The sequence below is a fragment of the Phasianus colchicus genome, chromosome 6 (genome assembly GCF_987193195.1).
Source record: "Phasianus colchicus chromosome 6, bPhaCol1.hap1.1, whole genome shotgun sequence".
Taxonomy (NCBI): domain Eukaryota; kingdom Metazoa; phylum Chordata; class Aves; order Galliformes; family Phasianidae; genus Phasianus; species Phasianus colchicus.
In genome coordinates, this window is record NC_143441.1 from 3,800,506 (window position 1) to 3,828,022 (window position 27,517).

The following is a 27,517-nucleotide window of genomic DNA, read 5'->3' on the forward strand; positions in this document are numbered from 1 at the left end:
AAGTTTTGAAGTGCTGACTGTAAATACTCCTAAGATTGATCACGTGTTTGCATAAATGACTAACTCAGACTGAAATTACAAGTGCTTTAACAGACTCTTGGTCAGCTGCTGGATTCACAACCAAAAGAGGCATATACCAAAGAGACTCAGCAGGTAAAATGTATTCTGTTCTTCCTGTGCAGAGCTATTGGGTGAACAAAATACTAGAAACTTAAAACCTTAATCATTATCATAAATTAGAAGGAAAAAAGAAACAAATAATAGTTACATTAAATAATGTTTATCTGACAATACCGTTTGAATTGATTCATACAGAATAACACAAAGATCAAAGAGACAAAAAAAGAAATAAAAAATACCACGTGATTAAAAACAGAAAGCCTCTTAGAAACATTCAAACACTATGCAATGCTAAGGGACTCAAAAAGGTTTCCGAGGACAGAAGATACAAGAGTTGAGTAAAATTCTCTGTGGTTCAAAAGCAGTAGAAAAAAACATTGCTTGCCATTAAATTCTGTTTCCTACTGACAAGGAAATAAAAATATACTTTGTTTACTCATAAATATATATGTTTTAATAAAAAGAAATGTAATGGAATTTAATAAAATTACTTTTTTCTTTTTCTTTTTTTAAATTTTCAAGGTCCACACTACTGATAACTGTTTAAAGCAAAGCCGAGGACCAGCTAGCAACTAGGGAAATGAATAAATACCTTCCCGTGTAAAAACGTTTTGCTGATGGTGTCTAAGTAACAGTTCCACATGGAACTAAAAACCCTTTGGAACAAGGGAAAATTTTCAAGCACACCTTGACACCACATCCAAATTTGGAGACAACATTCAGAAAAAATCTGCCATGATCACAGTTCTTTAAAGCTCGCATGTTACATCTCCTTCAAACGGAATATTTTCATTTCTGAGTCATCACTGGGGTCCTTGGAACTGTACATCTAGTGGGCTCCTTTTTACCTGATGAAAAAATGCCCAAATCTTTGCCTAAAACCTCAAGGTTTATTTAAAATAGAGATGTAAAGGGTTGCTCTTATTCTACACTTCAAGAGCAATTACAGCTCATAGATTAGCTGATATTTTAGCTCTAGGTGGAAAACTATCATGTTTTAGTCAGAAATAACCCTGGATAGTTGCCTTGAATAACCCAAGGTCTGCCAACTGCTATCTCTTCTACATTTGCAAAGCAATTTAGTTTGTTTTAACTAGTGGAAGTAAAAGAAATCTCACACTTCACTCCAAGCAAAATGTGCACCAATGCACTTCTTGAAGAAACTGCTAAATTTTTTCTATATGGTGCTTTTCTCCTGCTTTCACTGTGTTTTCAGTCTGCAGACATTGAAACATTGAGAGAAATTTTAAAATCTCAAAATAAGGTTAGAAAAAGAAAGCTTATTTAAGCCAGAACAAAGGTTGAAAATGAAATACAGTAACTCTTCCAGTATGTGCTGACTCCCACCAAGGTCCCTATGCAGCCAAGAAAACATGTTCTATATATATATATATATATATATAAAGAGAAAAATAAATATAGAGAGGAAGAACAAGATGCAAGTGAAGTATTCTACTTGATGGCACAGCTATCTTAACCAAAACTGGGAATGAACTGCATATTCATTCCTTTCTACTGATTTTCTGTACTGGAAATATATTGATTTGAAAGGTTCCAGATTAAAAGTGGAACAAAGTGTATCCTGAAGAAATCCAGAACAAATTCTGAGCCCAAACACCTTCATCATGTTACTCTGATTGTCCTATACTCCTTAACTCACCCAGAAGAGGCAATACATCTCACCTCCTCCTTACCAGCTTAATGAGTGAATTGGAATTTCACTTCTCAGCAGAGGGACAGACAGGCTAATGTCATAAGTAACAGAGATGTAATTGCTGTGATAACAATCTATGATTCATGAATCATAGCTGGATTTAAAACCAGCACAGTTCATCCACAAAGCAATTATAACATCTGTACACCAATTTATCAGAACTGAACTAGACCTCATTATAAGTATGGGGGAAAAAAATACTGTTCATTTTTTGAACTGTCATCTCTGTATACGCCATTATGAATAAATCCTTTTTTCATTATTACAGCCTTCAAAAAGTAATAAAGCAAGTCACATGTAGGCATCCTTAAGATCAAGAATTTTGAAATAAACGCATCTATCAGGAGTGAAAAATTATGTGCACGTTTAGATACTCTGTTCGGAGGACATTCCATAATATAGAAGCCCAAAATAGAATTGAAGGGAGGAAAAAAGAGTTTGAGTGCTAGAGCGGAATGCACATTTCTTTTAAGTGAATGGAAATCTTCACATTCATTTGAAGAGAACTGCATTCTACTCAGAATGAACTATAGAATTCTTAAGCAAAACACTTAGAAAACTTTACAGGAAAGTCTACTGTGCAAGTTAGTTGGCCACTTTTGAGTCCATCTTACACGCCAAAAATTGTTTCTGTTGCACATGTGCACTACACAAGTAATTTTTATTCAAATTTTTACTGCACTACTGCATGCATTCATGCATTTCTTTCACTCAGATGAGCGTTATATACATTCATTTACTGGAGTACTGCATTATATACCTGCCTGTTTTAAGCATGATTATTAATACTGTAATTGTGGGAACCTATCATCGGTATAATGATCTAGTGAATTCAGAAATGCACACGTTTGGGTGTGCGTTGTTGTACAACCACATTTGCTTGAGTTCCATATTTTGAAAATCAGACCTATAAGCCATTATGTTCCAGATGGTAATCCAGTGACACCGTCAGATGATCAGAAATATTTACAGGTCGTTCCCTCTTTCTGCAATCTACAATAGTACACACAGCACATACAACTCTGACAGAATCACAGAATTGCCAGGGTTGGAAGGGACCTCAAGGATCATGAATCTCCAACCCCCCTGCCACACGCAGGGCCACCAATCATTCCACCTAATGCTAGACCAGGCTGCCCAGGGCCCCATCCAATCTGGCCTTGAACACCTCCAGGGACGGGGCATCCACAACCTCTCTGGGCAGCCTGACAGGTTCTGGCACTGCAAGACTTTATCAGGACGCAGTGGTCAATAGGATGTATCGATGCAGGAAGAAACAGCAGATATTGGTGCAGTGTAACCCATTCTGCTTTCATCCACATGACACATACAAACTCAGAGCAGCATAAAAATACTGTAAAACATGTTCGTAAGCAAGTGAAAATAGTTCATCCGTTCACTGAAAGAGGAAATAACATAAGCCAAGGAGTGGACAGAAATCGGGATGCCCTAAAGCCTTCCTGGAGCCATACCAAAGGAAACTTTGGTGAGGGGGGAATCAGCCTCCAACAGCCAACCTTTTCCAAAGCCTCTGGATCTGAAAGAGCAACCTTAAAACCTTCCAGTGCCTTGCTTTGAAAGAGGGTGTTAAACTGAAATGCCCAACCATAAAGCCCATCTCCTCCTCCTTTTAAATCAACAGCTGAGCCCACTTCAGAAGTATACAAGGGGCACTGGGGGGATTTGTTTAAAGATTAAAAAAGAGAAGAAGAGGAGAAAATATATCCCCTTATTTTTCTTAAAATTGCTGGTATTTCACAGGCTTCTGAAGCACTGTACTGTTTACTACATTGCCGCTCGGTAGCATTATAGTGTTGCCAAAAAGCATGCTGCAGTGCTTAACAAGTTACGCTTTTTCCTCAGGAAAGCTTTGAATTATGTAGCCTGTCCCCCCAGCAGTAGCAAGTGGGCAAAGGGCATGTTTTTAAAAAATAAATTAAGACAAACAGAAGGCTCAGCACAATGGAACTGGATCCTTGTTTTCCTCCAGTAAATACATCTAGTATCACATGCCTATTCAAAGCAGGACAACGGGATTTCCCCTCAGTAACCTCATCAAGAGAAGCAGAGAAGGCAAGGCAATTGTTTCGCATCTCATTGTATTTGTGACTAAACCCTGATGCCAGCCACATGCTGATTATCTCTGCCGTTACATAAAGCTCTCCTGTGGTGCCAATTGCCTGCCGTTCCGTTTGTATCCCATTACATAAAGCACTGCCCCGTACTGCTTCGCCCGCTGCCAAAGCACTGCTCTTCACCACCATCTCCGCCTTTGTTTCCGTGCCCGATTCTGCCCACATCTTAAAAGCCACCTAATGATTAAAGCAAAACAAGAATACTTCTCAAACAGTGATTTTGCAGTTCCATTGCAAGATGAGAAAGAGCACAAAATAGCTTAGGGATAGGAATACGAGAGTTCTGAGAAAAGATCCCCCAAAAGACAAGGTTTGCTGCACGGTCCTCTGCGTGGTCCTCTGACACTGCACCCACATGTTCTTATCGCTTACTCTGATGAGAGAATTTTTTTCTGCCTCAACATTTCACTAAGGCGCTCTTGGATCAGCTGTGCTGCTGAAGATGAAAGCACCCGTGGTGTAGCTGTCTCTGGTGATGCATTACAAGAACACACAGTCAAAGGTCGCTGCTCCGGCATGCTGTAAGCATCCTGCATCACTGAACGGCTGCAGGAACGATGATGGAAAGGTGGCAGCAGTGCAGGAGGAGAAACTTCACTTCAAGAAATAGCGTTCACCTGACTGTAGGCAGACAGGCAGCTCACACAGCGCGGGATAATAGGAACTGCTCTTCTGAGTGGCCCTGAGGGAATCCAACTGCTCAGTCAGCTGCACTGGCACTACTGTTCCTGGCAAGCCTTACATAGGCAACGACATAAGTTAGGCAAAATGGTTGAGAAGGAAGAGAAACTGAATTAACAAATTTTTGCCAGGGCACACACAACAGAATCTTCCCTCCTGCGGCTTGCAGCCTTTCCTGCAGTGTTCTGTAAAGGGCTGACAGCCAGCAGTGCAATATATTTTCCCTTTAATCACCGTACAAGGGGTTTCAAAATAAACTCTTTAATTTATAATTTTCAGCATGTTTAAAGTATTCCTCAGATTTCCAATAACCCTCTTTGCATCTGATAACATGTTAACAAAATATCAACATCTTCCGGAGCAAAGAAATCTCAAAGAAAAAAAAAAGCTGCGTCTGGTCAGTCTCACTTACAAAAGGGCTAAGGCTGACTTCAGAGATGAGATTTCAACTTCAGTGAGGCACTGAATGGCTTCACTACCATTCACACAATGAAGGCTAGGGGTGGAAGATGCATAACTTCATCATTTAAATCAACACCTCTTGAGAGTTAGCTATGAAAACATGGGAATCAGTCCTGATGCAGGTCAATTTGTAAATACCAGTTTCCCCTCCAGTTTTACATCAGAGCTCATACTACAGGAGGCAAATAAATAAATAAAGATATAGCCCAATACAACCTTTTGAAAGGCTTAGAAGCTTTTTGTTGTTACTGAATTAGTCTTTGTGAAAACATGGGACGGTCTTAAAAACTTAATCCTACAAGAAAATAATGGCAAGGCTCTGCCTGAAAAGAGGTACCTCCAGATTCAAAAAGCAATAAGCAATTCCCAAGATCTATCAAAGAGGTCTTAGCTTATACAGAGGAACAAGCAGAAAAAGAACATTATTACTGCTGTCATCCAAAGCTCACAGTGGAGTCTTCCCATTTGTTACTACTAGCATTGAATTGGGATGAAATTGCTCAATTTTTTGGGCTACAGCGACCCTCTCCTGGAATCACATAAAAATCAGTGGCTTTGAGGATAGCTTAACAGAAGAAGCAATCACTAACAGACGGTAATTTCATCATGCATTAAAAAAGAAATCACTTCTAATGTTTTTTGTTTTTTTTTTTAAAAGGGGGAATTAATGCAATCAATCTGCCACAAAACCTTCCTGCTGCAACACTCCTTTTCTTGCACTGTACACTGTGTCACACTGCACCATGCGTTCCTTTTCCCCTTTCCCATATCTCTAGGGTCAAACGTAGAAGACAAAAAAAAAAAAATAATAATAAAAAAAAATCCTGGAATAATAACCCCAATAAATTACCGCTAACTATTACAATTCAACATGGGCATATAAACGGCACTTTAAAGAAAATTGAATTTGTTGAAAATTAAAGCAAACCCGGTGTTACTTTGAACAAGAGACTCGCTGATTGTTTTCAGATTTCCATTATAAAATAGGCTTTTTTGTTTTATGTGTTATATACCCTCTGAGGAAAGGAATTGTACCTCAAAACATATGGGTCTTCAGAATTTTTATTTTTAAGCACAATACTCAATGCCCATAAAACTTTGCTTGGAAGCCAAGGAATTTATAACAAGGTGCATAATAGCAAACCTGAAAAAGGGCTAAAGATGAAGAAAAACAGAGCTTCTCACTAATTACAATAAATAAGAGAAGATCATAGAAGTGAAAGCACCCTTATTTTGGAGACAAGTATCTGTGGTTTCATTTACTGCTGCCTTCCTGCTATCTGTGGTTGTATAATAAACTAACAGACATTTATTTTGTGGAGCAGGCATATTGTTTTCAGCCTACTACATGGTACTCTCATTTCATTGCTGTCCCACGTTACGCAAAGAGCACGAATAAGAGATTCCTGCTTCCTGGATCTTAGGGAATTTTCTCATGCACAGCTTTTATTTTAAAGCACACCTTCTGTTAGAAGAACAAGCATACATACATACCTTATTTTAAAGTGCTGCATAAACAGGAATGCTGTTAAATATTCCCTTACTGTACAAAGAGGAACGTTGGTAAATACTTGCTTATTGTGTAAGCCATGACTGAGTGTGCCTCACCACGATGCAGTGCATGGCTTGGGTGTGTTTCAGTCTTGTGTATTCAACCATCTGTGAAGTGAGCTTATAACCCACTAATGCACACCCGGGATAAGCTTTTTTTTTTTTTTTTTTTTTTCCAATGGGAGAATGGCTCATTAATTTTACGTTATGAAAAAAATTGTAAACACTCGGTTTTGGTTGGGTTTATGCAACGTACCCTTTTATTATTGAAAATCATTTCCAGCGAGAGGTGAGAGCACAGAAAGGTGAATGTTATCATCTGGTTTTACCTAGGTTGCCCAAAACTTGCTTTTTCTGTTACCTACTGGACTTATTTTCTCTCTGTCCTCAGCTGCAGAAGCTTTACTACTTGCCTGTGGCTTGTTCTGCATTCATCCTTGCACTAAAAGCTGAGACCAACATTTCAAAAGAGCCACAAACTTGACAAAAAACAGCAATTGAGAATATCATCCTTTACAAAGGAAACCTCCCGCTCCTTGCTCTATACCTACCCCACTCTCATACATTAATGTTTTTACCAGCCCACCAGGCACGGATTTGGTCTGAGACATGAAACCACCACATGCATGACAATTTTTTCTAAGAAGACTCACCCAGACAGAATGTAGCTTTGAGAAGTCAATATCCACCATCCAGAATCTGACAGTTTATTCATTTTCAAATCATTTCTGAGATCTCAGAACCATCAGTTCCCTCCTGATGATCCTTCTCAGCCTGGTAACTGCAGGCTTCCTTGCAGGCCTGAAAGCAGGTGGAGAATAGGAACCTGAATTTGCTGTAAGGGTGCTCAGTGGCACGAAGGGACCAGCAACCAGCATGCATGCATAAATTGCCAGTTTGTCTATGCAACCAAAGTTACACAGCTAAGTTGCATTCGCAACCATTTTATGAACAATTCTGGACTTCACAAGTTTGGGAAGTCGGGCACTGCAAGTGTATCAAATTATACACTTGATATATATTAGTAAGTATAGTAAATAGAGTATAATTAGAACAGAATACAATGTACTGTTTTTCACTGCTTTTTATTCTTACTTCCCTAGAGCTACAAAATGAGCTTCTAATGAGCTTTGGGTAGTCACATAAATAGAAAACCTAACGTTGTAATGCCTGATAGTGATCTAAACTGCTTAGATATGTTTTGTATTACACCACAAAACAGTGGTTTGTTCATGGAATGGAACAAAATTTCATGTGTTACTCATACTTTGGCCGTAGGCACGCATGTTTTGAAATCATAATCTCTGATGTATTTCAGAATATGTTTGGACAACCGAAGTTGTTCTGTGAAAATGACCCAGAAGGAAAACCCTCTATCCATTAAAAACACAAATTACCAAAACATCAGTGGTTAAGTGTAGCCTACAGGACATAAAGAAAAATTTCCAATACACTGCTTATTTTCCCAGTTAAAAAGAAAAAAAGGAAGAAGAGGAGAAGGATGCACTCAGGAATCATACTGGAAAGTTGTAAATTAGCTCTGTGTGGATCCACTGCATAAGTATTATACTATTCTGTTCAAAAGAAACAAAATACCCTATGCCAAAACAGGAAATCTACTTGCTTAATTGTCTTTGAACACAACTGTACAGATATAGCTAGATTTCACATAAATGTATTCTCCCCTGAGATTTCCAACAGCCATTTTCTCTTGCGGGTGAATAACATAAAAAATCTGGGACTTTTGTAATAATAGCAGAAAATACTTTTTTTCCCATCCTAGAAGTTTCTTACAACCATTAGGCAGATCTTTGTATTGGAAGTGTAAGTGGTGCTACTCTCACAACACTTTTGCAACACAGACTGATAACTACACAGACGGACTGACAGACCATACGCAGATTCTCAAGAGCCAGGCAAGGAATCCCTAAACTCCTGTCCTGTGTTTTAAATACAAAGTGATCTACGTACAGTAACACCTTTTTGCAAGGTAGCAGCTAATACCTTTATGCTGCTTCTAGCTCTTCATTATTTTATATGCAGAAAGCTTAAGCTTCAGGAGATTGTTTCTATAGGCTAATTTGTGCAGCTGGAGCTTGAAAGCAAAGGAAAAAAAAACAACAAACAGATTGGAGAAGCTTTAGACACAGTCCACCTCTACCTTTTTCACATTCAAAGTATGTTTGTATGCATGTTACAAACCATGAGACCAAACCAAACGTATTCCAATTGACATCATGTATTTGGCTTAGTACATCTTGCTTTTACTTCTTCAGAGCGACCCAAGGAATGAGCAGACTTCTTACTGTCTAGAGCTAGAAAAACAGGTAACTAGAAAAAGAGCTAACATTTGATTTGAAACACTTGGGGATAAAACAGGTCAGCTGCTCATCATAAAAGATTTACCGTAAGATGGTGTAATATACATTAAAAATAAGAAAAAGTTCATGGTTATTTCCACTTGAAGGGGGAGGCGGGGGGAGTGGGAGGGGAACAACAACAACAACAACACCACCACCTCTGGAAAACAAAAAGAAAAAAGAAATGTGAAAATATTGCCTCAAAATTAAAATAACTCTTTTGGGAAAAGCTGTATTTCAGTTTACATGCAACACTATTTTACACAACTTTGGTTGTGAAAACGGATTTTCTGTGGGCGTTTAGTTGAATTTATGCTGGCTTTAAGGCTATTTGCATAGCCAGCAGAGTACATGGAGCCTTCGTGTAAATGAAAATCTGTTCTTTAATGTGCACGCTCCTCAAAGTAATAAAGATTTTATTATTTTGAAAGCTATGTACACCCACTGTGCAATATCAAATATGCATGTTGTAAACACAGTGGGCCAAGTTCAGACATGATGTAAGCATGTGTAACTCAACTGACTTCAAAGGGACCACTTGTGAAACAGAACTCTGCTTCACGTGGCTATGGGCTGCAGGATCCATGCTTGGCAGTCACGTTTGAAATCGAATTTCTGAGTGGTATAGTGTTACATAACATCAGAAAGTAAAGCAGAACTGGGCTGTCAGTAATCTATGGAGTCGAGTATCAAAAGAATTGTTTTTGGCTTAACGCGAGGCACAAAAAGCACTTCAAGCAGATTGAAAATAAGAGACATTGAGAGTGCTGAGATGACATCTCAGAGCAAGAATAGCCACAACACTTTAAACAAGACAAGGCCCGTAGTTGCTATACTGTTGGTGTATATGAGAAAAGCAATGACTGTGCAGACAAATTACAGAAAACTGGGAAAGGAATAGGACCTTGAGAGAAAGGCCTGCTTGTAAGAAAGATTGGCCAGCAGTGGCACAGAAACTGATGCACAGGAACAGAGTAGGAATGAGGTGGCACTGATTGGTGCGTCATTCTCCCTCCAACTTTTCAACAGCCACCTACTGCACTGATCAGTTGTATTTTTTACCGAGTGCTTTAGGAAAACAGAAAATGAAATAGTTTGTGATGGCAGACACAAATTACTTTCTCTCCCTCTTTTAAGAAAAGCCGGGACATTGGATGATACGTGACACTATAGATGTGAATCATCATGGATCATCAGTTACAGGGCGAGCTTGAAATCAAATGGAAAGCAAACTCAGAGAAACCACAAGCAAGCAGTTCTGTTTGAAAAAAGATCTGCAAGAATGGAACAAGGAAAGATAATTAAAAAGAAAAGGCCTTTCTGAAACAAATGCAAAAATGAGATGAGCCTCACTCCCAGGTGTTGTTTTCTAGCAGTATCGGTCAATGAAGACCAGCTGGCAAAATGACACCAATCTTTGGAAAGTTGCTCTGACTTAAAGGATAAGTGCACGTGGACTTTTTCTTGTGAAAGTTGAACAAATTACTGCATCCTTTCAAAATCCCATCAAAGTCTTTTGCTGAGAAAAACTCCAGAGGCGTTTTATTTTGTAAATCTGAAAGTTGCAAAAGCAGTAAGATTTCATGAAACAAGGGAGGAATTATTTATTTCAGCAATGAGGGAAATGCTGCAAACGTTCTTTTCTCCCAACAGAAATAAGTGGCTGACTTACTGTTGCTTTTCTGTCAAAAGATATGGTGACAGGAATAATCTGCGATCTGGTAAGAATGTGAAAAAGCAGCATTTGCAGCCGTTTTGCAACTTAGCTTAACAAAAATCATCCAAGACAGCTTGTCCAAACTTAATATCAGATATGAATCTCAAAATAATGCGAAAAAGAACTGCTAATAAATATCCAGACAAATATAAAAGCTATTTCTCAAATGCCAAACATATTCATACATGGGAACAGCCCTAAATGGTCACACTGCACTGGAATATACTCAGAGAGAGGACAACTCCCTAAAGTGTCAAATACAAGTTCATTTTTAAATGACGTTTATTGGCCTCCAGAGGAATTCAGCTGATGAAGTATTTGAATTTGGCCTGGAGTACAACTCTTCTTGTTTGAACGCTCATTTGGTCCTCTCCATGCTTTGATGATATCCTGAAGTTTGTACAACTTGCTTACTTCACTGATGTTTTCACCAAGTCAAGAACTGCGAGAGCATACAACGTACGGGACAGTAAGGAACCCATGCTTTTAAATGGTTGATTCTGCAAATAAATGAAGATATAGTTTTGACATGTTTCGTGCTTTGGGAGCATGCCAGAGAGCACCTTCCATTCAAAATGAATACATGTACTATTCATGAAAGTTTGAAACTGCTCAAGTAACCCCCTATGAATAGTTCCCAGAGGACTAATGTAGCGATGAGTGTATTAGTAAGTCTTTCACAGCAGTGAGTAGCAATATTTAAAGCCTGTCTTGAAAAATCTCAGCCATCTCTCAGAGACACTGAAGACTTTGTCCAGTAACTGACCCCAAGAAAAAGAACTATCATGTAAATACTTGGCCCTTTCAGAATCAACAAGGAAATGAACGTTCAATGTTTTTATACTCACATACCCACATGACAACATGTTTTCAGTGTTTGGCGTGTTATACAGACCATACAAAGGGCCAAGCTGAGGTCTACAAGCTTACAGCTCCTGCCACCTCCAATATCACAGCACATCTGTCAGCACATCAAACACATCCAAAGCCTAAAAGGATAGCACACAGTTTCAAAATTATTCTGCAAAAATAGCTTAGGGGTCACCACACATAAAAAAAAGAGTATGTAATTACAAGTCTGTTGATACTTAGGAGGCTGAAGTAGACCAAAAATAATTTCTGAATATCCGGATAATTTTCAACTCAGGCTGGTGTTACAGTGCAAAGAGAGACATTGGTGCAAATTGAATCCTGCAGAATATAATGCCTACTGGTAAACATTAATATTTAAAACCCAGAATGCCTTTTAACATCAAATTCTTCCTTCTGCATAATCTAACTTGCACCTATTTGCCAATATATGATCATATGTATCGTATTCTCATGCCAGTACAAGTGACTGCCTGTACATTAAAATGTCTTTGAAATATCATAACATTGAACCCCATAAAAAACTGCAAAACAGGAAGCCTGTGAGAAGTAAGATGGCTTTTTCCAAATTTTCTTACAAATTCACAACGCTGAATGATGTGCTTAATGCTTTACTTTTCCTGTACTCCTGCTTGAAAGAAAGGTGTCAATAGCATTCCTTGAATAGAGCAGTTCTGCTTGTGGTTTTACTTAGTGATGAGAAAGAAAAGGAAACCTAGCTTATGCTGATAGGCAAGATTCCCTGTGCTTGAAGGAGCATACTGAGAGACAGGAGAAGAAATGTCACTTCTAAGTCCCATTCTCCAATGTGTGAGACGCACGGGTGGTTTCAGCTGCACCCCACACCAGGAGCTGAGCACCCTCTTGGAATTGCATGCACTGACAGCTAAGCACACGTGGGCAGAAGTCTTCAAGTCATCGGAGCTCCGAATGTAAAAACCACTTTGCATAAAGATAATCCTTAAATCTAGATCTAAGATCGAACAATGAGGAAGACAAAGAATGGAGTGGTCTTTCCTACCAGATTCCTGACCTACCTGCTCTCAATTTAGTTCTGGAAAAATACCCTGAAAATGTGTGACACCTGGTAGCATGTCCCAGATCTATTCATTGCTCATTTTTTAACTCACCTAATGTACGTTACTTTGCAAAAGCAAATGCCAATTTCAGAAGTTCTCCTAAAAACCACAGCTGAAGAGCTAACATGCAACTCCTTAGCCTTAAAGTAAACAACATACCTCTAAGTGTACAATCATGGCTTATTTGGATCCAGTTCTGTCATTCACTGCATCATTTCAACTCTCAGCATTTGTCTTTTGTTTACTGCAATTAGGACAAAATTCCACTGCCCTCCATATATAGAAATAATAAGTAGAATAATGGAAAGAAGAACAGAACAATTATTAGACTTAACTAGCTACAGGAGACAAATAATAAAATCCATGCACAAACAGAGCAACTTTCAGTGACAGATACACATGAAGAAAAATCTGTTTGAGATTTCATTTCTATACAGGTGGAAAACACTGATGTCAGTCGCTTTGATTCAGGTCTATCTCTGTTTACAGGGAAAGTATTTTCCACGTGGAAATAAAAGAAATTTCAGAAGGAGTGAAAGCATTAATAGTCTAAGCTGTAACAAACCCCATCATTTCAAAATTCAGACACTTGTCTCAATTCTTTAGCCACATAAATAAATTTGCCTCCTTCCTTTTTGCGTATTGGTATTTCTCAAAAACTTGTAGAAACTGATCACAGATACTCAGATTATCTTTACAGCAAGTAAAGCATGTCCAACAGCTGGAAACCAAACACTGCTCAAAGAACTAAGCAATAGCTAGAAGAGGAATATAGGTCCATCCTGTAAAACCAATAATCCAGAAAAGTTTCTTTTTTGAGTATTTTGGGGAATACTAGGAGATGCATCAATCTGAAAGGCAAACCCTCACATTTTGAAGACAGCGAGTGTTCAGACACACGAAACTGCCTAAGAGATGGTCTCTTTTTCATTTCCTAGAAAAATATCAGTAGTCATCAATAGGCATGAGCATTTTATGGCCAAAAGTCTACAGGTCCTCAGTTTCAGCTAGAATAAAATTGTTTTCTGCACGGTATCTGGCAGGATGCTACGTTTTGGTTCTCGGAGAAAAATGATGTTGGTAGCACACCTATGTTTATAATTGCTGCTAAGTGGTATCGTACAGAGCCAAGGCCATTCTGAGTGAAGGGCCCAAGTTGCTGAGAGGGAACAGAATTAGGACAGCTAATTTAAACTGGCCAAAGGGACATCCCATACCAAGAGGAAGGAGTTTTGAAGGAGGTGAGAGTTCATCGCTTTCTTTTGCTGCGTGGGGGATAGCTGAGCATTGGTCAGCGGGTGGTGGGCAGTTGTTTATCACACATTTATATAGCATATATATTTGTCATAATTATTTTCTTTTTTTCCTTTTCTCTATCTTAGTGAGTTTTGTCTCAACCTTGAGCTCTGCTTTTTTGTTTTTGTTCTCTTCCCCATCCCACTGGAAGAGGCGGGGAGTGGGCAACTGTGTGGTGCTTGGTCCCTTAAACCACAACACTCAGGAACCTGCTCTCCCACTATGAGACCTAAGAAACTTAAAACCAGCACATCCAAAGGAGGCTGGAAGATGATATAACAAGCAGAGCAGTCACTACATCACGCAAAAGCAGCGAACATTGCAGTAGACATTTATTGCATAAAGCAAAATGGTCTTCTCAACACATCTGACAAAATGGTCTTCTCAACACATCTGACAAAAAAGGGCCGTTTAGTGGAACAGAGGGAAGGGGCTTCTACACCATTAAATCTAATTCTCTGCTATGATAAGCAATCACAGCATGCAATCCCTTTTGTATTAGATTAAAAAAGAGACTGTAGACTAAGAGTAAGTGACTGGTATTGCACAGAGGAGAACAAGCAAGCATGGTGAATACTTTCCTCTGAAGGAGCGTGGATGAGCAGCAAAGACTAAACTTACAGATGGATCCTATAGATGGTGTTAAAATGGAACAAAATTCTCTCTCACAGCCCCCCCTTCCCCTTAATTTCCATGTGTACTACTGTGAATGCCAGTCTGGTCTTACAGACCATATTATAATACAGATAGAAGGAAAAAAAAAAAAAGATGTTAACTCTACTAAATACAAATCAACATACTTGCAGCTGGAATGAGAAATAAATCAGGTCTGCTTGTTCTATTTTGCATGAGGAAATGGTTTTCCTGCAAGAAAAAGCTGGATGTTCTTAAAAACACATCATAACAAAATGACAGGAAAATAATGAGAAATGAGGTAAACTGTTGCCAGATCGGTATCTCAAAATCTGTTCAGTGATGGCTCATTCTCTAACCTGTATGTGAATTAAAACAGAGCAAATGCTTGGCTGAAATGGACCTCAAGAGAAAGTTTTAAGATGAATCCTGATCCTCTGGGGGAGACAAAACAAAGATTGTGACTGTATGATGATATCACCTGATGATAAGGTTTATGAAAAAATCTCAAGAATTCTATCCTTTCACCAACAACTGACACTTCTTCCTTTCCAATCACAAACGTAGGGCAGCTGTTAAAGTCTTCCCTGAGCAGTGCTCACTGTTTCTCTCGACCTTCTGCAACTGCTTCAAATGTATATGTTATATCCCTGCAAGTTGACCATTACTCAACAGATTCCCAAAGCTTTACAGAAAGGTATTTTGCGTGGTGGAGTGGTGCAATCTCTTAGGCAGCTTTACTTAACTGTATTTTAAAATCATGGTAACTTCAAGTGGCTAAAAAATCAAGTCTGTTTAGTGAAAAGTCAATAAAAATTTTACCTCTCACATCGAGAGGATTAGAAGCTAGTTCCTGATGTTTATGCCTTGAAGTTACACTGCTTCAAGCAAACAATTCAAGATTACAAAGAATTATAGAACTGTCTGCATTCAATAGGATGTTACAAGACCATCCACTTCAATACCTCTGCCATGAGGAGGGGCCTTTAGTTACACTTAATTTAAAGGAGGTTCCAGTCAATCTTCAAATTCACCATCAATTTCTTGAGGAGATCCTTTTATTTTAATAACAATGACCAAATACATGGGTTTTTTTTTGTTTTGGTTTGGTTTTTTTCCAAAATACTCGTAAGTATACTGTACTGTGCAGTTCTTTCAGGAGACTTGCTGTAGATTGATCTTTAAAATTATCCTAAGTAAAATACTACACTCTCCCATGATACAAAAGAGAGAAGGGAAAAAAAATGTGTGGATTATACTAACTTAATTCAGAGAAATGATGTAAAAGCCTTAGGGATCAGACAGATGCATAGAGGTTCTCACATAAAATCCCCAAACAAATCTGTGCTAACAAGATTGAATTTCATACCTTGGGATGTTTAAGGATTGTTTTTGCATGCCCCTATTGACATAAGCAGTTTCCTTGACTTCAGTGGGTCTAATTGCATGTGCAATGAAGATTAGCAAGCTTGAATATGTAAAAGTGTCTTACAGGGTCAAAAAAAATATTAAATATATGCTATGATTTGGTATATGAGCTCTTGAGGAAATTAAGATCAGGAAGATGAATACAATATGAATGACCCATGAAGAAGAAAAATTTGCAAGTAGGAATGCTGAAGACAAAAAAAGTGGCTCGTGTTGACCACGTCAAGATGAAAAGTGGGTCAGGGGGTCAGTTGCTATTTGGTAAGGCTTAGTTATTTCCATTCTGTATGCAGGAAGCTATGGAAATCAACATACATTTAACAAATAATTATAATCCCGCGTTTAATCCTTCAGTATGAATCCTGACCATGTCATCCTTCCAAAACTACTTAAAAATGACTTAGTAGTGAATTGTTTTCCAAATGAAAAAAAAAACACAAATAAGCAAGCCAAAATAAAAAATATATAACCTCATTATTACTGAAGTGATTCAGACCATCTTTATTTTTCATTAAAATGTTGGGGGTTTTATGCCCTACTGTGACAGAAAACTCATAGTTTTCAGTATGAAAAACAAAATTTCTGTTAAAAAATTATATAACAGGAAGCAGATAAAGTCACCAAGTGCACTAGCATTCTCAGTACAAAGATAACAATTTCATTTTCCTCACTGGCTTGCAGTATTCGCAGAGTGAATTCTGACTGAAGAATTCCAAAGTATTTCCACCCATCAAAGTAGAATGAGACTAGATGTGAACCTCTATAAGGAATCCATAATGAAATTACCAAGATTCATTTAAATCACTAGAATTCACACATATTATCATTAATAATATTTAAAAGGAAAGACATTCTATCTAAACCCCAGAGCAGGCTCGAATTGCACAGCATCATTTCGTGGAGTTCAGCTGCTCTGGAAAGTTCTGGATCACAAAGATGTCAGAAAGATATCCAGGTGAGGCAAAGGACATAGCCACTGAAACGCTGTTTTACCTCCCAAAAGAATACGTTTATGTTGTGCTACCCTACGTGGGCTATGCATTTAAATCAGTCAAAGGCTGAAGAGAAATCTAGCATTAAGAAATCAAACATTTGTATTTAATCTAGAGATAATTTAATTTCTGCCACCTCACTGTACATTTGTTCAAAGAGGATCGAAGCACTACAGAGAATGAGTTGCCATCAACTACACTACAATGTTGCTAAAACAAAGACTGAACATGAGATGGGACGAAGGATGGGTATAAACTATGAGCACACTGGCAAGAAATGTACATATTCCAAAGTTGGCTAGACTGCTGCATGCTTAGCAGTGATGGAACACTGCCTTCTCTGAAGCTGGCATAGATGATTTCACTTATTATGAAGGCCAGATGGTCTTCATTATTTTTCATCAGCTATGTGGTAGGCCAGAACTTCTTCAAGGCTTCAAATGCTTTCTCTGCAAAGAAGGGCCCAAATCATGTCAAAAGGGATAGGCGTAAGATGCTTATTTTTAGGTTTTAGTTCTTGCTTGCTTGGTCACAGCAAGATATTCTTAGGTTCTGCTGATCAGATCAGAAATTCCAATTTTGTAGGCAGCTGGAGGTGTTGCAAGAAAGTCTGTTTTTTTTTTTTCTAAGGAACACTTTCAGATATTGTGATCTGTGGACATAATTATGGATGAGTTTGTCAGATTTAGTGCAAGCTTCTGAATAAAGTGTTCACAGTTGTTTCAGGACTGGCTACACACGGGTTCACAAGTCATGGGAACAAGCAAATTAACAGAAACCCAGCATGCAAGCACAATATCAGGAACTTCAAGCAAACACTGCCCCCTCAGTTGACTTCCACCTATCACTGATTGAAATTAGAGGACCATTGTGGTCCTTTTCAACCCAGGCCATACTATGATTCTATGATTGATATCCCAGTGACAAGCTTTGGAGCACAACTTCAAGTGACATCCCTCCTCCCTCATTACAGAATGAAGTAAGAAGAGAGTCAACTTCTTAAATTTTATTAAACTTACCGCTCATCAGGGGCTGTAGGCTATTTCAAGATGAACAACAGTGAAAAGGAGTTGTAATTGAAGTAATCCTAATAGATTTTCTACTAAGTATCATGACCATTGCTAAATACAGTGATGAGTAACGTCTGGTACTGATCACTTGTTTTGTATCCATTCATGAAAACTCTTTCAACTACGCCAGATTTTTGAAAATCATCCTTTTTTGTATATTTCCATACAGAACAGCATACACATTTGTTTGTATTACAACAGGACATACTTTCAAGCCAGAAACGGTTTTAGCTTATGCCAGTATAGAAATGCAGTGAGCTGGTAAAAAATATTTTAATATGAGAAATGAAACTGACAGAGTATTCCAGTTGGATCCTTCTCATGAAGGAACAGAGAAGCCTACAGAGAAAATACGTACCAATATAATCAGCTTATAAATTAATAGCCCCTCGATAGCATCCAAATCAACTGAAGTTATTAAAAAACACTGGAAGCAACTTTTACATAGACCTAGACTGGTAGAAGTACTGCTCATTATTTCTTAACTCCTGTCTAGCCATTCTGAATTGAATGTTTATGCTTAGATTTTACCAGATTGAAGACACAAGTCAATGCAAGAATCTCATAGCTAAAAGAAAATGATTCACTACATTCATTATTTATATGGATTCCTTTGACTGCTCTCCCAGAAGCATATGTCTAACTCAGGCTGTGAAGGATGGCAGACTTTCTGAAATTAAAACAACATCAGAGTTTAGATGTTTCTGCTTATTTTCTCAAGTCCAGAGAACTGACTTCCCTTCATAGATGAAACTATTTATGTTATTAGCTAAATTTCACTCACGCCTAAAAAGACTTGGCTCTTTGGCACTGAATTTTCATATCCTGTTTGGTTTAATTTATTTATTTTTTTCAAAGTACTACAAGATGTTTGTTGGAAGGGCACTCGGTAAATGGGAATGCCTTTATAGAATATAGTGATTAGACTACTTGCACACACTTTTAGTAAAATACACCCTTCACACACACATCAATGCAGACAAATAGTACTGCTAGAAAAGGTTACCAATCATACTATAAATAGCAATCCCAATACCTAGCTGTTTCTCAGCTGTAAAATCCTTAATCCTCCCAGATGAACAGGGTGGGGGTTGAGTGGGAAACAGAAGAGGTGGAGAGGAAATTATGGGGAAATGGATTCCCTCTAAAGAAACCAGTTCCACAAAGTCATAAACAGTGAAGATAAAAGTGTTTAATTCAGTACAGAGACAACTATTTCAAGTGAAGAAAAAAAATCAAAACAAAACAAAAAAACATCCAGGCAAGAAGCAAGTCCCTAGAGCTTCGATTTCTCCCAAGACAATAACCATCAGATCATGAGCTACTTCTTATGAGCACAATTTCCTCATTGTTAGCAGCTGTTCATTGGTTAGCATTGCACAACTGGCCAGGTGCATTATGAAGGAATGAAAGGGAGGGGGTTGTCTTCCTCTAAAGCATCAGATGGACTGACAGTATTCTGCAATACTGCAGTAACTGGCCCACATCCGAGGCTACATCTGAGCTTTACTGAATGTAAATAAATAGTGAATGGAAAAGGACACTCACAGTCCTGGACAAAGTTAGAACTAATCTTCAGGTACATGGTGTGTTTTTTTTCCCTCCCCAAACTGGAAGCTGGGAACTGCAAGAAGATGAAGAGAGTTTTTTCTTCTAGCATTCTGAGAATTGCTGGTAAAACCTCAGAGGCAGGACCGGTCCTTCACATCAGCATCTGGCTGCTCCTGGTCTGACCTGTCATGTTTGTGTTATACTTACTGTAGCTGCTGATGTTAAAATAGACAAATAGAAGTTATTTTGAAAGATCTTTGCACTGAGTGCTGTCAACTTATATTTCCATCTTTTCCATGTATTACTGAGCAGAGTTCTTGATGCAATGAGCGTTTGTTTTAAGCAGTTCTCCGTATCAGTTCAAAACATACAATTATTTTGTACTCCTGTGGTCTCACACTATTAAGTGCAACAACCTTGTGCAGAAGGGATTCATGGATGCAGGTTCAGACATGTTTATAATAATTAGAACTACTGAAATGCTTCAACTTTTTAAAAAAATATTTATCAACTGTTTGCTATTCTTGATACTCCACCCAAGAAGCCTCAAAAACATGAATACACCCAAGAGAAGACTAATAACAAGGATTGAGATACTGTAGGTGTGTACCCATGCAGATTTCTTAAGTCTAGAAGTTTCATATGATTGACATTTTAAAACAAGCATCAATTTTCTCTAAATTTGAAAGTATTAGAAAGATTTTCTAATATGAATTCACTGAAATAGGAGGGATATGAAACAGAAAGACTGAAATAAAGAACACCTTCCCAAAAACATCTCCAAATTATTTTCCCAAAGGTCTTGGATCTAACGTCCAAAACTAAACACTGTGAAGTTTACTGATTTTAACACTTTCTTTGACAGAGGATAACATAACCAATAGGATCATCTGTGCAAATAGTGATACAGATGTTTATCAAAACTCAGTAAATTGTTTTCTGGATAGTAACTAATCTGCTCAAGGACTCTGTTTAACACCTAGGAAAAAAAAAAAGCTCCACAAAGATCTGTAAAGGAATGAACACATGGAGTGCAACTTGTCTTGTTGAAGTCTAACTACGTAGATTCATTTTATAAAGTTCATGATCAATTAAGATTACACATATACAGCTTTAGATTCGTTTCACTGTTTTTATCACTATAGAAAACAGAAAAGCATAAATAAATATATACAGGCTATCATACAGCAATGCAAAGTCTTTCTTTTCAGGTCGTGTAATGAGCAGAGAGATTTATCACAGCCTGACTTATTTCTCCCAGTGCCCAGTGTGACTAGGGAGCTTCCTGGGACTGGATGGTAACTAAACACTACCCACATCAAAGAAACCATTAAAGGAAGAAGTCCTATATTGTGTTGATTTTTCATAAAATCATTCCAAATAGTTAATGGGTTTCCCTCTACAAGCTTGAAATGGACATACTTGAAGAAGTCCAGTAACAGACCACTGAGATGATTAAAGGACTGGAGCATATATGGAGTGGTTGAGAGAACTGGGACTCTTCATCCTGTAGAAGGGAATTATCAGGGTGGAATTTTATCAGTATATATTGAAATATCCAAAGGAATGGCTCAAAGAGGATGTAGCCAGGCTCTTTCCAGTGGTGCTCAGTAACAATAAAATAAGAGGCAACAGGCACAAACTAGAATACAAAAGGTTAATTCTGAACACCAGAAAGCATTTTTCTTACTGTGAGAGTGACCAAGCACTGGAGGAGATTGGCCAGTGCAGTGGTGGAGTACCACCTCTGGATGGAGATATTCAAAAACCCAAACATGATTCTGGGCAGTACGCCCTAGGTGACCCTGTTTGAGGAGGGTTGGACTAGATAGCCTCCAGAGGTCCTCTCCAACCTCAAGTCATTCAGTGATTCTGTAACAAAACACAGGGTGACACTTTAAAACGGAGGTTACAACAACTCCAAGTTAGATGAAATCCAAAAAAAAGTAATTCATTCTTTAGATACAGGTATCTTTGTGCTAGCACAGCGATGCTAGTGTCATATACAGTTCCTTTTTTGCCTTCCTCAAGAAATCTGAATTGTTAGTTTACATATCTTTGATAACAACAAGAAGCTCACATAAGAAAAAATATTTACACGATTCTTAATTGTGTAAAAATAGGAACAGATGGAGATTTTTAATATTCCATTTATCAGATAAAATCTAGTTTATAACTGAAATATTTTAAAAATCACTGTCTTCATGGCAGTTCTGTTACCTGCTATGTGTATGGCTTTAATAATAACATCAACACATGGTCCATCCTGCATAGGAACCAGTTACGCAACGTTTTAGTAAGTTGCAATTTTTCCCACAATTTATATGAAATACAGTCTTCATTCTATGCTTCCCATGGTGTTTCCAACAAAAACAACTTGTGACACCACAACATTATGTTATGCTTTACCTAAATTAAATATAAATGTGAGAAAGGCCAAAGCTGAATATGAGAAAGGAAATGTTGGCTAGTTATTGCCCAGATCCTGAATGTATGCAAGATGTAATGATAAATGGAAGATCCTTGAAATCCTTTTCAAGTTTGAACAGGTTCAAAGGCATTTAAACTGCACTAGTGGAATCTTTGAAACAGGATGTTATAGTATAATGTAATGTGTTTGTCTTTCATGAAGCAATTAATCATTGGATGGAGGAGCTAAGACCCAATCAAAACGGAAAGGTGTTTATTGCTGCAGCTGGTCATTAAATTATTTCTATAAAGCTTAAACACTGGGTTTTATTGTTTTTATTACAGATCCACTCCTATAAAAAATACATTTAAACTTCCCTTTTTAGATCTTGTGGTTTAGTTTCTTGTGCTTCTGTTAACTAAACATTTCTAGTGAAACACAAATAAGTTTCCCCACTCAAAGAAAGGTTATGCCATTCTGTTATCAGTGGAATTATCACTGAGAGTCAAAATTAAAACAAAAGAAAAATATCTCACCATTAATTCCAAAGTGTGAACCTTGTATCTCTGGGAAAAAAATTATAAATGTTAGCAGTATCACAAAATAATCACAGTGAGAGGTTATTTTCGCTTGAGTAGGAATTCCTGTTATTTAAAGCAGGTGATCTTTTCCTTACAGAGGAAAAACATTTTCTAATATATAGATGTACTCAAGATTTTCATTACTCCGAAAATACTGACTTCAATAGTCAGTCTATCTAACCAAGCATTTTTTATTTTGGATTGACACCTTTGCTGGCAGAGAAGCTATGAAAGGAACTTGTTTGTAAATTTAACCCTTTTACTGACAACACTAAAGAATATTTTCTCTGGGAAAACATTCAAGAGACATCCATCCTCTTTATTTCACATAACAGGATTTGTTGCCTTGTTTGTGTCAATTTATTTTAACTACTACAGATGCCATAATGAAAAATATCTTTGTACTAAGATTACAGGTGGAAGTTCATGTCTTTGGCCTGAAGGAAAACCCATAGAGTTCCTTCAAAGAGGAAATTAGAATCCCAAATTCCATTACCCTTGGAGTGATTGAATGCTATAGCACTGCCACAACTACAGCAAATAAAGCCTCACCATGAGCGTGGGTGACATTTTAGAGAAGCCAAACTTTAACCAGAATGATTACTAAAGAAAATTAATGTGTTACAAAGGTCATACTGAATCAACGTACTAAAAGAAAACTACTTTACTGAGCTTATACAAATTTTATTGTACTCACTAACTACCTTAAAATAGCAGAACCAACACTTTCTGGCAATTGGACACAAAAAATTATGCTTTCTGGAATGAGTCAGAACTACTGAAGCAAAAGCTAGCACGCTTTTCCTAGAATTTGTGGAAAGTACAGAACTCCTATGATACATGCAGAAGGATTTTACTAGACAGAAATCTTATAGCTCAATTACGTGGCTGCAAACAGACCAAGATCAGAACATGCACACACTCTAAGATGAAGTAGCAAATTCTATGAAGATTTATCCAAGATCCTTTTGATATCCTACATCCTTCCACTTAGCACACTGATTAAGAAGAATGAATTCATTTGTAATGGACTTCAGTACCTTTACTGAAGAAGAATTAGAACCTCGATTTAATTTGTTGGAATGTGAACATAACTGTTTCACGTTGTCACAGCTAGAATTTATAAGAAGAAACCATTAGCATAAATCCTGAAGAAACAGGTTTTTTAAGGGAAGAAAACACACAAGGATAAATTGTAATATGAAAGTTAGCATAGTTCATGGTGGGAAATATAGAGGAAAAAGTACCTATTGTCAAGCCATCAAATTTGCAGGGTAAAAATGGACAGTAATGTGACATGAGGAAAAGAGGAATCAGCAGAATCTCTTCTGTGTTGCAAGAAGCATAACTTAAAACTTTTGGAAACGTTTTTTGCAGTATGAGAGGAAAGTTATATATTGGACATCACATTGCTTATGGGAAAAATAGACTGGATTAAGCCACACCTGGCTAAAGAGGGAAAAACTGTATTTGAAACGTCTGCAGAGCTCATTAGTACCTTGATACCAAATGATTCAAAGCTATCTTTGGCTTTAACTCAAGCTGTTGTCCTAAGCATGGCAAGAGAATGACAACTCAAAAGGTCCACGGATACATTCTAGAAAATAAGAGTGTTTCATCAATTACCAAAGTAAAATATTGCTACATCAGCTCTGAGGCACCACATTTTGGAAAATGGAAAAATAGAGTGCTAAAAACAGATGGAAAAATGACTGAGAGGTCATTCATTACCTTTACAGTTGCAAACAATACTAAGTATCACTAAGTAGTTTATTGATTTCTATATTGCTTTCCATACTTACCCATTACTACATTTAGTTTTACTCAAAGTTCTTTGCCCTATCTTGACCATTAAGTTGACTGTAAAACAAAAATAATACAGAATAAAGCATGAAACTGGTAAAATCTCTGAAGGAGAGTCAAATCAAGAGTAACCTAAGCCAAGACTTTGGTCAACGCTGTAATAAGACAACAACAGATATTTGAGACCTATGTACAACTGTAAATCAACGCTTCTACCCGAACTTCTCCTCATTGATAGTGGTAAAGCTTTACAATACTAAATAGTAATGTTGCTTCCATTCGTCTTACGACTCTAAGAAGCTTGAATCCTTTTTTTTACCCATTGTACAGTCAATGAATACACAGATACTATAATTAAGAAATATACAGAAAACTTAGGCTAAGTAAGATCATTACAACAGGAAAATAATAAATGGAAAATGCTTACCGATGCTGTAGGCTCACAATAACCTCCACAAGAAGCGATACCAGGAAGAAATCCTTCCTCATTGGCAGTCAGCACTTAAATGGGTCTAGGAAAGGTGCAGCCAGGCTCCACCCCTTACGGCATCACAGGTGAATTGCCTTCACCTGTGCTCTGTGGCTGACTCAGTGCTTGCCTCAGGTGATCAATCAGAGGTTCAGGCTGTGATTCAGCAGTTCCCATACACCCATACAGCAACCCAGAGTAATGTAAGATGTTTGTTTACATGCCGTGCTCAGAATAAAGATGTCCATTACTCGAAGAAAGTAGAAGAAAACACGCAACCGGCACAGACAGAAAATTTTAAATGTTTCACCACCCTCACAGTTAAGAATTTCTTCCTAACATCTAGTCCAAATCTACCCTCTTCCAGTCTAAAGCCATTTCCTCTTGATGTGTAGCTACATGCCCTTATAAATAGTTCCTCCCCAGCTTTCCTGTAGGGTCTCTTTAGATACTGGAAGGCTGATGTAAGGTCTCCTTGGAGCCTTCTCTTCTCCAGGCCGAACAGCCCTAGCTCTCTCAATCTGTCCTCTTTGAGGAAGTCCTCCAGCCCTCTGATCATCTTTGTGGCCCTCCTCTGGGCCTGCACCAACACCTTCACCTCAAAACTACATTCCCTCTCCTGCATCTCTGAGGTCATCCATGCACACATTTTGCCCACTTGGGCGCTCAGAATCAGACTTCCTCTAGATTTTTCAGCAGTCAGAAAATACTGCCATGGACCTAAATAAATTTATTTCATGTAATAACATCTGAAGCGATATTCGCCTAGATCTAGCACCCATTGTTGAGGCTAGAAGGAATATGAGGGATATTTTATCCAAGTCATCTAAGTCAATGAATACAGCCTTCACTTGTTCTTAAAAATCAGTATTTTTAAAACACTGTCATTTACACATCGCATACAGTTTTTATTGTTTGTATCTTAGGGTGGTGATGGAGCATAACAAAGAGAAATACTTCAATTTCCCCTAAAAACAAAATCTAAAATAAACAACTCAACAAAACAACATATTTTTTTTACTTTGTGTAAATAAAGAGGTTCATGGAAAATATGCAAACAGGTATTGATCCTTGGTTCAGTATATCCAATCGCACAACTTTTGTGTTTTTGCTATGATAAAATGAATTAAACAATACTAAAACATTTCATGCAGATTTACTCCTGGGAAGCCACATATTTAACAAAGATAGTAGGTTGGCCAAGCTACAGTCATCTGTAATGCTAAACAGACTTAATTAACCAATTTGTGCCAGAATGAATTTTGAATGCTTTCTTCTCCATCTCATTGTAGTTTATCCTTTTAGGCTCTAAACATTCCCATGAATTTAGCCAGAACTACTGTACTGGCTCAAATATAAGCTGACCTGAAATATTCAGTCACTCTCATTTTTTGAAAAAATAGGTATAAAAAAATCAGAAAAAAAAAGAAGAAGAAAAAACAAAACAGAAAAAAAGAAAAACAAGCATACAAGTTGTACATTTCCACTGCTGGATTTGGATTCTGTCAGGGCAAACTAAAGTCGATGGACAGGAATGTGGACGTGAGACTACTTTCCTTTTTACCTTAATTTCTGCTTTTGAACCACACTTCATCAGAATGTGAATTGATAATAGAGACCAATTGAAGTAATACTTAATACATAATTTTGCAATGCAGCATGGAAAATAATGATCTTTGATTAATTTTCCCCAGAAACCAAAGCAAATATGGTTTCATGCAATTTTATATGTATTCTTTTTTTATTATTTGTTTATTTATTTTCAAGTCCATTATACTTCTTGCATTACTTACCAACTTGTTGCTTCCCTCACTTCATTTCTGCAATATGAGTTTTTATTAATCTTTCATAAAAGCTGTGATTCTATCATAGCTGAAGGAGTAAGGAAACAGTTCTGCACTTAGTACTGAGTGTAATGGGAACCAAGGCCAACAGACCTGCACAGAGTAAGAAGAACTTGCCAGATTAAACCCTGCAACTTTGAAGATAACAAAAATGCAAGACGTCAATAGACCATGTATTAACCAGTACAAGTGAAAACCACATTATACAGCACTGCCTACATCTTTACTGCAAGTGCCAAATAAATTCAAGGGTTTGGAAATGATCCTTCACATTCTCAAGTTTTCAGTTTGGTTGTCAGATATTGTGCCTTGCCTTATTAGTAGATGCTATACTATGTCATACTAATTATTCTAATTGTTTTCTAGAGTAAATCCATTATTACTTCTTGGAAGCAAAATTTCCTGGCATACCCACAGTCAGAAGAAATAAAGCTTCACATTTGGGATATAAAGATCATCTGATTTCTGAATGGCATCTGTAATTCAGAGGATGCAATTCATATTTTAAATAATGGTATTTGTAGATAAAAAGGAAACTCCTCCTGACAAAAAAGAATTGCATCGGAGGACAAAGTCTGTTTATTCATGACCTCACATTAAGATTCTGATCACATCAAAGTCATTTACCTTTGCAGACAGGTTGGCCAAAGTCTGGCAAACAGTGTCAGAATGCAAAGAGTATGGTCATGGGATATGAATAGTGCCAATAATTTCTCAGATGGTATCTCAGAAATTGTGTGGCCTGGAAATG

General features: G+C 37.6%; 1 protein-coding gene and 1 long non-coding RNA gene across 11 annotated transcripts in view; both read right to left on the reverse strand.

The window, feature by feature from the left end:
* Nucleotides 1–27,517, reverse strand: part of SUGCT (succinyl-CoA:glutarate-CoA transferase) — a 328,623-nt gene that overhangs the window by 131,440 nt on the left and 169,666 nt on the right. The window contains exon 13 of one of the 9 annotated variants that reach the window (XM_090142221.1): nt 6,878–7,464. The exons of the other annotated variants lie outside the window; for them this stretch is intronic. Coding sequence (XP_089998347.1) covers nt 7,381–7,464 — 84 coding nt within the window. The 3' untranslated portion in view covers nt 6,878–7,380. Of the gene's footprint in view, nt 1–6,877; nt 7,465–27,517 lie in introns of those variants that run through there. 9 annotated transcript variants of the gene reach the window in all.
* On the reverse strand, nt 20,532–25,633 carry LOC149917366 (uncharacterized). Of its 2 annotated transcripts, XR_016467603.1 has the most exons (5): nt 24,881–25,633; nt 24,453–24,510; nt 22,606–22,635; nt 21,350–21,531; nt 20,532–21,166 (listed from the first exon to the last, which is right to left on the reverse strand). It is a non-coding gene; the product is annotated as an uncharacterized LOC149917366 (long non-coding RNA). The 2 variants fall into 2 exon arrangements; XR_016467604.1 differs by lacking the exon at nt 24,453–24,510.